The sequence below is a fragment of the Vipera berus genome (genome assembly GCF_964194415.1).
Source record: "Vipera berus genome assembly, chromosome: 2".
NCBI lineage: Eukaryota > Metazoa > Chordata > Lepidosauria > Squamata > Viperidae > Vipera > Vipera berus.
This window is the reverse complement of record NC_138203.1, coordinates 29,352,845-29,369,688: the sequence shown is the minus strand read 5'-3', so window position 1 is coordinate 29,369,688 and position 16,844 is coordinate 29,352,845. Positions and strand designations below refer to the sequence as shown.

The following is a 16,844-nucleotide window of genomic DNA, read 5'->3' as shown; positions in this document are numbered from 1 at the left end:
GCAGGGGTCAGGAGAAACCATCACAAAAATCCTCCAAGTTTGTCTTTGTTCCATCTTTTATCAAACAAATCAAGACAGGATTATTTTGAATTTCTTTCTCATGCAACTCCTCATTCTTAGGACTATATAAACATTTCTGAAACTCCTATTTGTGGATCTTTCATCCCTTTCCCTCTTAACAGCTTGTTTATAGTTTCCCTATACCCAAGGTCAGCTCTAAATTTCTTTACATAGAGTTGATGTAAGTTATAGCATTCTCAAAGATATTGATAAAAGTCTACAAATATTAAGAGTTGTAGCAAGATTACTACTGTTCAAGGGACTTGAAACAATCACTTGAATATTTCTTTTGTCTCCCTGAATATTATCTTCTTAAGACTTACTTGCTTTGCCCTACTTTTTACCTTGAAAATTTATGCACTCCAAACTAATATAAAAGGTACACAATGTGATACAATTGTTTTCTTGTTGAATTGACTGTCAGCTAACATTGGGCTGAGCAAATGTTTTATAGAAGTTCTTCATCATTACCACACTAATAAATTATGGACTACTAATTCTCTGATTACTATGTTTTCTGATACTGTGGTTTATAAATGTATATTTATATTTTGATTATTGCCAATGGGCTCTTTTTCATCAAAGATTAAATCTCCTTTGAAAAATTAACACATTCAAAAGTATCCATTGCATATTATATGTATGGTTACAATTTCCAGTCTGCAAAAATCTAGATGAAGGAGCAGAGAGATACAAAAGCTCTAGATTTTTTCTGTCATCTGGGACAGAAATCATGCGAGATAGGAACACCTATATAATTTGGCTATATTAAACTAGGTTAATCTGGTTAAACTAAACACAGTATTATTGAAAATCAATTCATACCAATCTTGCTGTGCTCAGCTGAGTATCAATTCAACTATACATCATACATTGTCAGCAATACTATTTTTGTTTCTAATAAAACTTTTAATTTTGTTTCTAATAAAGCCAGGTTGGTGAAATGGTTAAGGCACCAGATTAGAAACCAAGAAATCAGGAGTTTTAATCCCATTTTAGGCATGAAGTCATCTGGGTGTCATTGGATCAGCTACTGTCTGTCTACCCTAGAAAGAAGGCAATGGCAAACCTCTTCAAAAAAACTGCATAAAAGTGCTGTATTTTCAATCCTTTCTGATAATGATCAGATTATTGTGCAGAAACTAACTTGTTGGTTTTCTCAGGATAACAATTATCTTAATTATGCTTGCAAGCTTTATATATTTGATATATTTGACTTTATAATGTAGTTACCCCCTCCCCAAAATCTTCTAACGAGAGCACAATCTGATCATACAACTCTTTATGACTGCTTTTGAACAAGCCAGATACGATTCTTCTACATTTGTTCTTCTTTCATCTAGTTTATCTGTATTCTCTGATTTGACCAGTTCTGCCATTTTGCTACATTTCCACAAGCATTCAGGTGTTTCCTGGCCTACTTTTCAAATCTGATGTTTTTGTGGTAACATGTTCCACATCATATTTGGATATTTAGGTAATTTCTCCTTTTTATAAATATTTTTAGGTTAGCATATTGAAAACTAGTGAGTTAGTTTTCACATGCTAGAGGGCAAGTATCCCAACAAGCTATTTTCTCTTCATAAAATGAATAATCGCCTTTCTGTTTTAGCTTGAATTAATAATTTCTCAGTGTTTGCCACTGTGAGGCTTGCCAAGCTAATGATGTTCTATTGTTTGTAAATCTGAATACAAGATCTGAGATGATAAACCCCACTTGGGAATCAAAGATTGTCATTTCCTAAATTGCGAAAAAACAACAGTGTATATTGTGTTACTTCATACATGCCATTTTATTATTTTTTATTATATGAACTGTTCAACTGTTTCACTATTAGCCATACATTTATGCACATGTAAGTTTGTATATATGTGATGAGAACTTGTTTAAAAATTATGTTTGTTCAATAATTATAATCTAATAATGGAAGATCAACATTGGATGCAGCTCAAAGTTGTAGCCAACCATCACCAGGACACAGTATGAACTGTAACTCTCAAATACAGTCTTAATGAAAGCATAGACATACACACAAACATACACACATCCCTACACACTTATAGATGCATTGGCAGTCTCTTGAGAATCAGACATGGTTGAACAGAAAAAAATGTTAAAGAGTATTGGACTATAATCATTGCTATGTATTGATGTTATTGGATTAGTGCTGCAAAGCAGATATGGAATGGGAAATTTACAATTACATTTGTTGAACTCCTTAATTTTTCACGTAGAGCTTGCATATCAGTAAAAGCTTTTTACTTTATATGAACAGCACCTCTTTCTTAGTTCTCTATGCATAAAAATGAAAGTTAAAACTATGTTTACAAAAAAATCTTAGTTTAATTGCTCCAAACATACAATAACACTCTTAATGAGGATTAAAATTTAAAAGTTACTATGAGCACCATAACATTATAGATAAAAATATACAACCAAGATAAAAATTATTCAAAAAATTAAAGTCTCAGAAGGCTCACTAGTATATCAAACGGCATATTCATGATAGTTTACTTAACAGACTTAAGCCTCAATATTTCAGAATTGTATTTACAAAAAAAATCACAGTTTTAAAAATATATCAATACTATATCCATTTCTACTGCTAAAATTTCTGGCTCTCCTCAAATTGAAAGTAACATTCCCAATTGTTCAGTAACATACATCTGAATCCAAAAGTCAATTCTTGCCATTATAATTTAAGAACCTTTTATACTGATTATGATTACAGTATATATCCAACTCTCAGGATTCAGACATTTGAGAAAGTCACTGTATTTATTGGAGTCTAGAAACAAGTATTTTAGAGATGGGAATTTATAGATAAAACTTCATTTACTTAAAATCATGACTATTCAGATGGAAAGGTTACACTGTATCTTTGAAAATAAATTAGGCCAGGAATTTTAGAGAATTGTTACTTATATATGAAGAACAGCAATCAAGAACGTGATCCCAACATCTACATATAATCAACTGCAGGTACAATGTTCAATTATTAATACTTTCAAGGCTAACACTTGTCATCTCCAACTCCTAGAGCCAATTCAGGATATTCAGAACTATTAAGAGTATGTCCACAATTTGCTTTAATCTTCTAAAGATTTTTTAAAAATGAAATACACTGCATAATTATACATTAATTAATTAAACTTCATATTTTACTCAAGGCAAGGAAATGGTACCACTCTGTAGCATTTTGGGGGGATGGAAACTGTTCCAGAAGTGAAAGAAATTGATGACTATTAGAAAATGTGTTCCATAACCCTAAACTCAGGTTTTCCCCAGAATTGCAGTCCGAGTATACCAGGCAAAGCAGACACCCACTGATTTTCACTAACTTCTGGTTTCAACTTTTGAATCAGACTGTAATCTTGCACCTTGCTTTACATTTCAAACATGCACACACACACTTAAACGTCATTGCTATGGAGATTAGCAATTTTACTTCGAGAGACAAACATCAAACAAAGAATGTAACAAAACAGAAGCTTACTTGAAGAGTTAGTTTTCAATAGGAGCACGCAGAATAGTCCAAATCCAAGGCAGAGTTCCAACAGCCAGGTCAAGGTTGCTAGTTAACATGTCAGATGTTCAAGGTTTCTTACAAACAGAATTTATAGGACAATCATGTAAGAGTCAGGAATCAGACGTTTTCAACATGGATCAGAGGAGCTTCTGACTTTCTCTTTCTGACCATCTCTTTTCTCTCTTCTCTTTTCCCTTCATCTTCCCACATTTGGGGAAAATGGGTTGGTGATCACAAAACATTAGAAACAGCAAAATATACAGACCTAAAGGTCTTCATCTCTGCACTAGATAAAATTAGAATAAAGTGCTGCTTCCTTCCTTCCCCTTTGTACAAGAATCAATTATTCTTGATTCTATATACATAGGTAGAAAATTTAAAATCTGATTTTTGTTTATTTAATATCTTAGCATAGACACTGTTGATCAGTAAGGCAAACCAATGAGTCTTTTGAGTAATTTCACAGACATCCACAAATAAAAAGACATCTCAATTGTCCCTGCTGAAATACTAACCACCATAGGTACTGTACACATTTCTCTAACAAATTTCTCCCAAGTCATATCCCATATATCTTAAAGTACATAATACATTTTACTACAAAAAAAATCTCTCATGAAAGTCATGAATTGATTTCAAGAGGTGGAAAACTGAGACTCAACATGACCATTATATACAATAAGTACTGGATATAAAGAAAAAATATCACACTGAATTCCAAAGCTGAAGAGAAAAATATTTCAAATGAACGTAAGCATTTAATATGTGAAACAGAAACCATTAAGTGTGAGGTGATAGTTTGTATATGTATTTTATACATATCAGGTAGAAGTTGAAGGTAGTCAGTGAGGATTCACTGCTATATGAATACTCATTCATGAAGCTACCCACGTTTACGTACAGATTGCAAATACAGACTCAAAGCACCAGGCCATCTTAACAGGTATTAGGAAAAGCAATCTAACATGTTTAATATGCAAATGTTTTTTTCATTTCAAAATATAATAAAAATTAGAAAACCAAAAAAACAAAGTGAATTATTGTTGTGCAGCTTTATCACTGTTATACAGGAGACCTAAGATTGTACATCATCTTCATTCTTTAATCCAGAATTGTCTATATTTTGTTTCACCACTCACATACAAAATAGGGAACAGAAATCCTTAAAAAGGAAAGAAAAAATAGCAAAGAAAACAAAACACGATAAATCCCAAAACCCAGTTGATGGCATAAATGTAGATTATCACCATGTCCATGTCAAATCGCCAACCTCGGCTATCGTCCTCAAAGTCCATATAATCCATTCTGTGGGCAGCATGTGGAAAATGCCTTCGTGTAAAGGAGTCTGTACTCTGAAAACCTGCTGGATGAATATAAAACAATTTAATGAAACAGCTTTTGGAAAATAATTTGGTTTTATAACCTTTACAACTATTTTGTATATATGCACAATACATAGAAATGAAAATGCACAAAGAAGGAAAGGACATTTTATTGCTTATTTTGTGTTTGTTCTAGTTCAGGGGTAGGCAACCTTGGCTCTTTTATGACTCATGGACTTAAATTCCCAGAATTCCTGAGCCAGCACAGCCGACTCAGGAATTCTGGGAGTTGAAGTTCACGAGTCATAAAAGAGCCAAGGTTGCCTACCCCTGTTCTAGTTGTCATAACTAGTTGTCAGTTATGATACATAAGATGGGTGACTATATATGTCTCATTAACAAAGAAACAGGTTCAGACTCAACCATACAAGACAGAATGACCTTTTCTTTAGAAGACTGTTGACTCTGGGGTTGTACCACCTTAATGTAATAATGGAGAACAGGCTGGCAATTTGGAAGTACTTCTGAATTCTCCTGCTAAAAACGAAGATGGAGACCATGATCAAGAGTGACTTCATCTGGCTCCACTAGTGCAAAATGAGGCACTGGGTATGGTCACTCACAGGCTTGTTCCCTCCAGCTGGATTACAGTAATTTGCTTTATGTGGAGCTGCCTATGCAGAGCACTTGGAAACTCAGTTGATGCAAAATGCAGCAGCCCGTATGCTTGCTGAGAAGCCTCATTATGTAATGTAATATTTCTGCTGAAGGCACTGAATTGGCTTCCATGTATAATTCAAGATTTAAAATTCACATCCCAACCAAATTCCACTATCCTGCTCAGTCTACATTCCAAGAAATAAAATAGGAGGGTGCTCAAAAGAAGGCATTCTCTGTAGTAGCTTGCCACAGCAAGTATGTCCTATGTTCTCCTAGTTTTTCAGAAGCTTGAAAAAAATTGACTGTTCAGAAAAGCTTTTGAGATTGGATGATCTGGCACCAGTGTGAATATTATTATTGCTATTATTATATAAGGGCATGTTTAATTTAGTTGCATTTATTAAATTGCCATTTTTCCATTTCTTACATAAATAAAAATATCATTATGCAGTGCCATTTCTTTGTCACCTTCTTAATTCAACGTGGAAAGTGGTCTTTCCACCTCTACACAAAAAAAAGGAAAACAGGTCATTCCATTTGCTTGGCTGAGAAACTTCATTTGGTCCTCTAAAATGTTTTCATTCAAGATGGTTTGAATTTACTAACAAATGAACTCTTAAGATAGAAACACAGAAAACCGATGGCAGAAAAAGATATAAATGCCTAACCCAATTTTTTTCACCTGAGAACATGCAGCGTTCCTCAAATGAAGAAAACAAACACAATCACAAATCTGAAGTATAAATTATAGGCTCACATTTTTAAAAGCTTCAAAATTCTAACACACGCTCTGGCTTTAAATCTGTGTCATGTAAGCACATTAAGGATATTCTGGATTCTCCAGAGGATTTACATTTAAATGGGCAAACGATAGACCTGAATATTGGTGAGTGGTTAGATCCACCTATGCCAAATAGTTTGTGGTTCAAACAATCACGATGTGGTCTTGAATAAGCAGAACTTTTTTCGGATGGCAGATTTTTCTTATGTTTATTTTTCATAATGATTTTAATATATTTTTTTCTAAATTGGTTTCTTTTACCCTGAACCTTAAAGTTAGGTAATATAATGATTCAATTCAAATTAAGACTATTATGTTTTCAGATTCTAAAATCTACTTGCTTATGTGTAATGTTGGAATAAAGAATTCCAAAGTGAGCTGCTTTTACTGAACTGGAAAGAGTTGGGCTTTTCTCCAAGGTTGGAACTGAGATTCAATTAACAGTCTGCTTACATCTTCTTTCCTTCAGCTCCTTTCATTTCCTTGCATTGATTTTTGTAGCATTTAAGAAAGAACAATTCTACTCTATGCACTCCCAGTAAAGAAAATGATAGTCAAAAATCCATGGCATTAAAGAAGATGACACAAAATGATGACAATAACAACATACCATTCTCATTTTATTAAGAACTGAAGAATAGCACACAGTGAAGTGATGGAAAATATAGTGGATATTATTTATTCTAAGTTGCTTGTCAAAATGAGCCAACATTTTAGAACATTCTCAGCAACATCTGCATTTTTCAGTTAAAAAGGATTTTTATAAAGTGAGATTTATCGTATGGTAATTGGGCAAAGGAATTTATATTTAGATGAGAGTATGGTGTGATGTTGAGAAAATCACGTGGAAGACAGTCACTCAAATTCCTTTTAGGTTTCACATAGCCACAGTTGTTAATGAACATAACTAATATGAGTGAAGCTTTATAGAAGAAGACAAAAGAAAAAAATAGATACCACCTGAAAGTTCTATAGAGATGAAAATATTAATCAAGCAATTGATCAATTTTTAAAAGATGAGTACCATAAGTATGAAATGCAATATTAGCATTAAGAATAGAGGAAGCAGCCATATAATTGTGCATCTGCTCCACTGTTCTCTATTATTATTGGTAACTCTCTAGATTCCCAACATAGGACTTTTCCATTATTTACTATCTAATCATTTTTTCTTTAGTTGCCAGAGATTAAAATTAATAGTATCTACGTGTAAATCATCCTGAATTGCTTTTACTGACCAAGCATTGGTCATACTGCATCTTGGGAAAAGCAGTCTTCTTTTGAGAAGGAGAATCATTCCACTTGGACGAATGAATGAACCTTTATTGTCAAGTACAACCTTGGAGCCAAGATAGTCAAGAGACAGGATCCACATTAAGGCTATCCCTCTATGTTTGTGTGTGTGTGTGAGAGAGAGAGAGATTTTTTTTTTCATTTTAGGAATTGCTACCTGGATGGAAGCTGTTTAGACTTGCTTAAGAGCAGATCAGACTATACCAAGGAGCAGCATACCAGAGGACAGCAGCATTTGTGGTTTTGTTCTATTTGTTTTTCTGGCCTTGTTTGACTTGTTGCATTTGTAATTTCCCAACATCTTGTTAGCTGTGCCTGCAGAGCCAGTTTTGGTTGGTTGCATTGTGCCATGCTGTTGCGGCTGGACAATGGCTTTTTGGTTTAGGAGGCTAATTTTGAGGACTTGTTTTGGGGAAGATGACTATTGCTGTTGCTGAGGACTGGATTGCTGCTGGATGCTAAGGAAGGGCTGATATGGATTGCTGTGGAATGTTTCTGCCAGACACTCTTGGGCTTCTGTTGGCATTTTTGCTGGGGACTCTGCTGGTGGATGCCGTTGACACTGCCTGGTTTCTTCTAAATTTCTGACTTTCTTCCTTTGAAAAATGGTGAGATGGCCCCATGAAGGCAGGAAGTAAGAAGAAATTCCATCTAGCTTCATCTGTTTTTAAGCTCCTTGTCTTTAAGTATTTTGCGAATGGACAGTTGCCTCCACTGGGTAAGAGCCAGGAAGGAATTGGTGGTGAATGAAGGTGGGAAGGGAGCCTTGCGTGTTGGAATGTAATGAACATGCTGTAATGTGTGTATATATTTTGTAGTGGATGGGGAGGTAAGGCTGAGTATTCTGTTGATGCTGAGAGCTGGTGATGCTACAGTGTCTTGGGGCTCTGGCTTCTCTGGATGGTGGAGGATGACATTGAGAAGTTCCTGATCCTGGGTCTTAGAGAGCCTGGTGTGGGGGAATGGGCTTCCATGGATAGGAAAGGGAGACAGGCCACAACATCATACTGGTGTCAGGCATGGGAAGGTATGGCAGGAGATTGGAAATTATAATAGACTTTAAGAACTTCAGTTTAGGAATGTAATGGATCTCAAAAAGGGAAATTCTTTGACTATTGCCAATAGTAGCTATTAGGGTAAATATTACAAATACTAGATGAATAAGTGTATCTTTCAGTGCTTTGGTCAATATGTATAGTATCCATATATCCATTTCCCAAGTATTTACATTTAGATTACAAATGACATTAAAACAGAAATGTGATGTGTAATCAACATGGAGATATAGTATGTTTCTTTGTTCCCTACATTTAACTATAGGTAGTCCTTGACTTATTACCATAATGGAACCTGCTCATCATGGCTGTAAATTGAAAACAGTCATAAATTGGGTCAGAAAAAGGTACTACGTCACAAATTTTGCTGTCAATTTATATTGAGACATCAATTTATATTGGAAAATAATGCTAATTTTGTACCACAGATGATTTTTTTTTCAACACTGATTTTAAGAAATAGCTACTACCTAGAAAGGAAATTTAATAATGAGAATATAGGTTATTAGGAAAAAAAATCACAATGTGTAGCAATAAAACGTATGTACTCTGAATGTTTTGAAAGTCTAGAAAGATGAGAAAAGAATTATAATCCATTATGTTTAAAATATAATCTACAGAGCCTCTGGGAGGAATGACCTAAAAGACTTTAGAGACACTATAAATATTTTATCAGTTGTAAGAGATACAATTTAGAAAGAATAGATGCCAAGTAATTTCCCAATAAGTATACAGCATTAGAGATACTCTTTGAAGATTTTGCTTTTTGATGAACACTAATTTTCATTAATCCTGCAGATTCGTATTGGCGCTGCTAAAATGTGTAATATTGTTCAGAAAGAATTGGCAGTAGTTTGAAGGATGGATTTAAATTCAAATACATATAATTTATATTTAAGAAATGTTTAATAAGGAGGAAAATAAGTGTTGAACACAGAAGGGGATCACAGGGAGCAAGTTGAATGTATTAAAGAAAACATAGTACGTATCACTTTCAATTGGCTACGAAAAAAGGTAGCCAAAGACCTCTAAACTGTATTTGGCACAAGTTCAACTTTATTTAATTTTTCTTCCAATTTTCATAAAGGTGTTTAGAAGCTGGAAAGATTCCCCAAACAAACAATTAAAAATATTGAATCTGAATGAGGAAAGTGTAAAAAGTTAGGATTATTATTATAATATTTGTTGAAGTAGACATTCTAGAATAGTGGGCCGTAGGCTGTTGACCACTAGGCTGTCTGAGTGGCTGGCTAGGGCACGCGCATGTGCGTGTTCACCCCTCACACTAGCATTGTGGCGTTGCCCGGACGCTAGCAATGCTGTGAGCGTAGTACAGGCGTTAGCATCGCCACAAGTGCATCCCCCCACTCGCTCTAGAATGCTGGTGCTAGCGTTGCTGCTAGCACAACATCCCCACTAATGCTAGCATCGCGACATCGTAAGGGCGCTAACTTCACCCAAGCATCGTGCAGGTGCTTGTGGCCCTGTTTGCGTCACATGCTCAATCACAGCCCTGTTCATGTGCACGTGGCCTTGTTTGTGCATGCGCATGCTTGCACGCATAAAGGCGCCTTGGACCGCCAACCCAGAAAGGTTGGTGACCCCTGTTCTAATGCTTATCTTGGTCTTATTAATAAACAGCTACCAGCACATTGGTTGGTATATAATATTTTTTTTACTTTTGATTGGAGCTTCAAAAATGATCATTCATTCATAAGGATTTCTAAAAGGATGAGATCTTTTTATTACAAAGATTTTCTAAAATCTGAGTACCTCAGTTAAGTTAGGTTTGGGTTAGTTTTCCCTGAAGATAAAGTAATAAATGTACCATAGAACACAGAAAGTGCTTCCTACTTTCGGTCTCAAAACACCAGTCATGACTGCCCTAGTTAATGTTCTGTTCTGGGGAACAATTTTATATACAGTGGCTGGATTTGAATGTTTTAGCAAAAAGTTTGGATGTTTTAGAATGGAGTGTCAAATAATGCTAAACCAGTACCTGACTTAGATTTGAATATTCAGTTACAAATTCACATTGTGACAGTACCAACAAAAAATCTGGAAGGTTCTTGTTAGGCATATGGTGTTAGCCTACAATGTTGGGTTGAAAATATATTAACCATGATGTTATGTCTTTAAGATGTTAATTGGCCAATGGGTGTGTAAGTGTTCTCATGGCCATAAGAGGGAGCTAGTAACGTAGCTTCTTTCTCTCTCTGAATTCACTGATCTCTACTATTACTGTTTTTGCTCTGCTGTTGGTTTACTACTGTTGTAAACCTGAACTGTGTTTTGACCTCTGGACCGGTAAGAAGACTTTGTATTTTGGATTGCTACTTGGGCTGTTTATTTTTGAATGTGCATTTTTTTTGTTCTTACACCACCTCAAAAGTAAACTACTTTTTGCTTTTACAACTCAGTGTACTCTTGTGGTATCTGTGAGACTCTTGCTGCTCTCAGTACCCTTCCTTGTCTGTGCAACTCTTTGGTAGCACAAGGAGACCTCTGCACAACAAAGTACTTAACACTGATTATGGGCCCAGGCCTGTACTGAGAGTTAGTACACACAGTATTCCTAGCTGAGTTTGTGTTAGCTATTTGGTGTAAAATAGCACAAGACCTGTTGTCAGGCATCTCCTGGATAACCCGGTTGGATGGGACAAACTATGTTTCCTGGTACACAAAATGTTGCTTGCTTTTACACAAGGAAGGACTATGGACTGTTGTAAATAACCCACCAGATACTACTGCTTGGGATGCAAATGACGAAGAGGATGCAAAGAAGATAGACGACTTTAAACGAAACAATGAGAAAGCTCTTTGCATTATTGGACTAACACTGAATGACCAGCAGCTTGTCCATATTCGTGGTGAGGAGTCTGCTGCTAGGTGTTGGGGCATTTTGCGAAGGCTTTATGTTCGAGACAGTGTGGGTGCACATATACACCTTACACGTAAGCTGTTTAGGGCTCGTCTGCAGAAGAATGGAGATATGCTGACCCATTTAAACTACATGAAGACAACTTTTCAAGAGCTTCATGAAAAGGAGCTGATTTTTTCAGAGTTGCATCAGGTCTACATTAGTCTGTCATCTTTGGATGAGAGTTATGATGGGTATATTTCTTCTTTGGAAGTCCTGACCAGAGAGGAACTGACATTGACTAACATTACTGGGAGACTGCTGGAAGAGTCCAGAAGGAGGCGTGACAGAGACCAGCTGAGAGAGACACAGCCACGAGAGGAGCAGCAATTTACCACTGCTTACACTGTCAAGAAATGCTATTCTTGTGGGGCTAGAGGGCATATAGCCAAATTCTATAGAAAGGGTAGTAAACAGAATGTAAATAGCAGTGGGAAGGCTAAGAAGGGCATTGGTTTGGCTGTTTCTGGTGAACCAACATCCAGAAATAATGAATTGTGGGTTGTTGATAGTGGGGCTTCACAATGCATTACTAAAGAGAAAAAGAGGTTTATTAATATGAAATACAGCAACCAATATGTTTCACTGGCAAACGGTTGGAGGATGAAGGCCTCTGGTGAAGGTAATTCCTATTGTTCATGCATTAATGAACAGTTACCTATGTTATATATACCTAAACTAAGATTCAACCTGTTATCTGTAAGGGAATTGGTTAAAGTTGGGTTTGTGGTAACATTCAGAGGGGAGCAATGCACTATTGAAAGGAATGGAACCTGTGTAACTGCTAATTTGAATAATGGTTTATTCGTTCTCACAAGTAACCAGGTTAGTACAGTAAAAGCCAATTCGATATGTGAGAACAAGAAGCCACATGATGAATGTATACATTTATTGCATAGGCGGTTAGGGCATATAAACTTTAACTCACTACGTAAAACAGTTGAGTTAGTAGACGGAATTAAACTGAAGCCATGTAGTAAGTATTTGAATTGCAATGCCTGTAATCAGGAAAAGAGTAAGGCAATTCCTGCAAACAGGTTAAATGGCTTCAAAACAACTGTTCCTTTGGAAGTTGTGTTTGCAGATTTAATTGGACCCATGAAACCAAGTTTAGGAGGGTCGTGTTATATTTTAAGTATCCCTGACCACTACTCTCGTTATGGTTTTTGTTATCTGCTTAAGTCAAAGGCAGACACTTGCCAACAGTTTGCAAACTGGCTCAAATTCGTGGAGAGGAAAACAAAAGAGAAAGGTTCAGTGCATAATTACTGATAATGGCACTGAATTTACAAACAAACGCTTTGTTGATATGCTAGAATCAGCTGGCATTGAGCATAAACGTTCAGCCCCTTATAGGCCTCAACATAATGCATTTGTTGAGAGATGTGGGCAAACATTACAAGCCATGATAAGAACCATGTTAAAAGATTCTGGTTTAACAGATAGACTGTGGGGGGAGGCAGCAAAATGTGCAAACCATGTTTTGAATATAGTTGTAAATACTTCTACTGGTAAAATACCATATACAATATGGCATGGTAGAAAACCAAATCTTGATTATCTGCACACGTTTGGCACCCTAGCTTGGGTCCACATTCCTGCACAACTCAGGAGTAAAGGCCAACATAGGGCTAGGCAATTATACTTCGTAGGTTACGAAGCTAATCACAGATCCTATCGTTTCTGGGAACGAGGCACAACTAATGTATATAATAGTGCAAGTGCCAAATTCCTTGAGCACGTTGGTTGGGATAGGTTAGAGCAAGAAACTGTTAATACTGATCCTCTAGTGTTTGAGGACTCCTCTGATAACATAACTAGTAATGATAATACATCTCCTGTAAATATAAAAGATGAAGAGGAGATAGGGGAGATAAAAGATGAATCAGAGGAAGGAGAGGAGTCAGAAATTCAAAGCCCTGTAATTCCTTGGCACGCATCAGACGTCCACCTGATCGCTATGAAGCCAGTGTAATATGTCAAGTTAGTTTAGAGCCTTCTAACTATGATGAGATCAGGATGTATCCTGAAAAGGAACAGGCATCATGGAAAGCTGCAATGAACAGGGAGTTGAAGTCTTTGCAGGATCTTAAGGTCTATGAGAAAGCAAAACTGCCACCTGGTGAGCAAGCTATAGGTTGCAAGTGGATATATAAGATTAAAAAGGGTGTAGATGGGACCGTAACCCATAAGGCACGTTTGGTTGCACAAGGTTTTGCCCAAACTACTGAGGATTATGATGAGGTGTTTGCACCCAGTCTGAGGGCAACTACTTTAAGAGCAGCTTTAGTATGGGCAGCTAAAAACCAATATATGGTTAACCATGTAGATGTTGAAACTGCATACCTACATGCTCCATTGCAACATACTATTTATTTAAGAATACCACCAGGATTGACCACTGATAGAGACCATGATTGTTGGGAATTAAGGAAAAGCCTCTATGGATTGAAACAATCAGGCTATGAGTGGAATACATGTTTAGTTAATGAGTTGAGTGCATTAGGTTTTATAGCCAGTAATGCTGATCCTTGTTTGTTTAGAAGAGAACACAATGGAGCATTATCTTTTCTTTTATTATTCACAGATGATATTGCAATAATAACAAAAACTGAGTTAGAAGCACGAACTATCATTTCAAGATTGCAAAATAAATTCACAATTAGGAATCTTGGGAAAATTAGCCACTATTTGGGGTTAGATATTGTGAAAACGAATAGGGGTTTTAAGGTGTCGCAAGCCAGTAAAATATCTCATTTATTAAAGAGATACAATATGGAAAATGTGTAAACCAGCAAAAACTCCGATGGCTATGGATTTTAAGGACCCTAATGTTGAGAGTCCTGTATTTGATAAGACTATGTACCAATCTTTGATAGGAAGTCTTATGTATCTGAGTAATTGGACTAGACCTGATATTTCTTACTGTGTAAACCAATTAGCTATGTACAACAATAATCCAACTGTTAGACACTGGCAATCAGCTAAACGAGTATTAAGGTATTTGAAACAGACTATTCACTACTCGTTATATTTAGAGCCAAATAGTGAGTTAATCCTCACTGCATATGCAGATGCTAGTTTTGCCTCTGTTACAAGCACTCGTAAATCTACTTCAGGGTTGGCTGTTATGTTGGGTGATTCTTTGATTGGATGGAAGTCCATTAGACAAAAACACATAAGCTTATCTACAATGGAGGCTGAATTTTCATGTCTATCAGTGTTATGTACAGAACTGCTAATGTACAAACAATTATTGTTGTATATGGGTTTAAATGTAAATGATCCATTCATTGTATATGAGGACAATCAAGCTGCGATAAAGATGGCAAATAATGCTGCAGTAAGAACAAGATCCAAACATACTGATCTTCGTTATTTGAATGTCAGACAATGTGTCAAAGATAAATTAATACAACTAGAGTATTGTTCATCTGATGTAAATGTTGCAGATCATTTTACGAAGGTACAAAGTGCTGTAAAACACAATACTAATTGTGAAAGAATGTGCATAAGATTATAGGGGTTATATATTATTCTACCCAAAGGGGAGAATGTTAGGCATATAGTGTTAGCCTACAATGTTGGGTTGAAAATATATTAACCATGATGTTATGTCTTTAAGATGTTAATTGGCCAATGGGTGTGTAAGTGTTCTCATGGCCATAAGAGGGAGCTAGTAACGTAGCTTCTTTCTCTCTCTGAATTCACTGATCTCTACTATTACTGTTTTTGCTCTGCTGTTGGTTTACTACTGTTGTAAACCTGAACTGTGTTTTGACCTCTGGACCGGTAAGAAGACTTTGTATTTTGGATTGCTACTTCGGCTGTTTATTTTTGAATGTGCATTTTTTTTGTTCTTACACCACCTCAAAAGTAAACTACTTTTTGCTTTTACAACTCAGTGTACTCTTGTGGTTTCTGTGAGACTCTTGCTGCTCTCAGTACCCTTCCTTGTCTGTGCAACTCTTTGGTAGCACAAGGAGACCTCTGCACAACAAATTACTTAACAGTTCTAAACCATGGTTAGCACTTGCTTTTATATGTCATCAGTCAAGAAATAATATATTTTAAGCTAATAAACCCAAGATATCTGATAACCGCAAAGATGTACAGATCAAACAGATTAGGAATATGGCTACAGTTAAAATTGTAGCTTTTATATTACACTCTTTAGTACTATAAAGTTATGTTAATTATGTTATTAACTGTGGTGCTGGAAGCAACTATTACACATCCAATGAACTGCAAAAATAACAAACAAAGAAGATCTAGGCCGAAACTCGCTTTGCTAAACAAAGGCTGTCATATTTTGGTCATCATGAAAGCTGATTCACTCAAAAAGTCAATCATGCTGGGAGCGATCAGTGGAAAAATGAGAAGGGAACCCCACTAGTACCAGCTGGCTGGACATTATAAAGGATGACGGGATGACCATGGTGGAGCTGAAGAAGGCAGTACGAGACAGAGGGGCGTGAGAATGCTGATCCATAGAGTGGCCAAGGGTCAGACATAACTGGATGGCTGACAATGGCAACAATAAAGTTAGACAACTCTTTATAGAAGGCAGTAGGAGGGGAAAAAATTAATGTGATTCCCAGAGATAGACTATAGAGGTAACTGACAGCTCTACCCACAGATCATTGCCTACTTCTACAACTGTAATAGGAGAAGTGAGCGGACAAATGTTTTTTTTTTAATTGTATTTGTATACCGCCCTTCTCCCGAAGGACTCAGGGCGGTGAACAGGGCACATATAAAAATACAGAGTACAAAAATTAAAAAAAGAATTAAATAGGAGCCCGAGCTAAAACAATAGAATAATATAAAAATCCACAATAAAACCCCAACACATCCCCCATCAGGCCAGGCCGGCTTGTTCAAATAGATAGGTCTTCAGACCACGTCGGAAGGAGCGAAGGTCAGGTGCCATACGGAGCTCAACCGGCAGCTGATTCCATAAAGCCGGGGCACCCACAGAAAAGGCCCTCCCCCTGGGGGCCAACAGTCAACATTCTCTGACCGGTGGCACCCTAAGGAGGCCCTCTCTGTGGGAACGCACAGGGCGGAGGGAAGTTGATGCCGGCAGCAGGTGATCCCCGAGGTACTCCGGACCCATGCCATGTAGGGCCTTGAAAACCATTACCAAAACCTTGAATCTCACCCGGAAGACAACTGGTAGCCAATGCAGCTCGCGGAGCAAAGGTGTAACATGGGAGTACC

At 36.6% G+C, this 16,844-nt stretch overlaps 1 protein-coding gene across 1 annotated transcript in view; it reads right to left on the bottom strand.

Moving 5' to 3' along the window:
• Nucleotides 1-1,878: 1,878 nt before the first annotated feature.
• The window catches only part of RNF180 (ring finger protein 180), a 50,856-nt gene continuing 35,890 nt past the window's right edge, over nucleotides 1,879-16,844 (bottom strand). Inside the window, 1 exon segment of the mRNA XM_081315721.1 lies at nucleotides 1,879-4,953. Coding sequence (XP_081171847.1) covers nucleotides 4,754-4,953 — 200 coding nt within the window. The 3' untranslated portion in view covers nucleotides 1,879-4,753.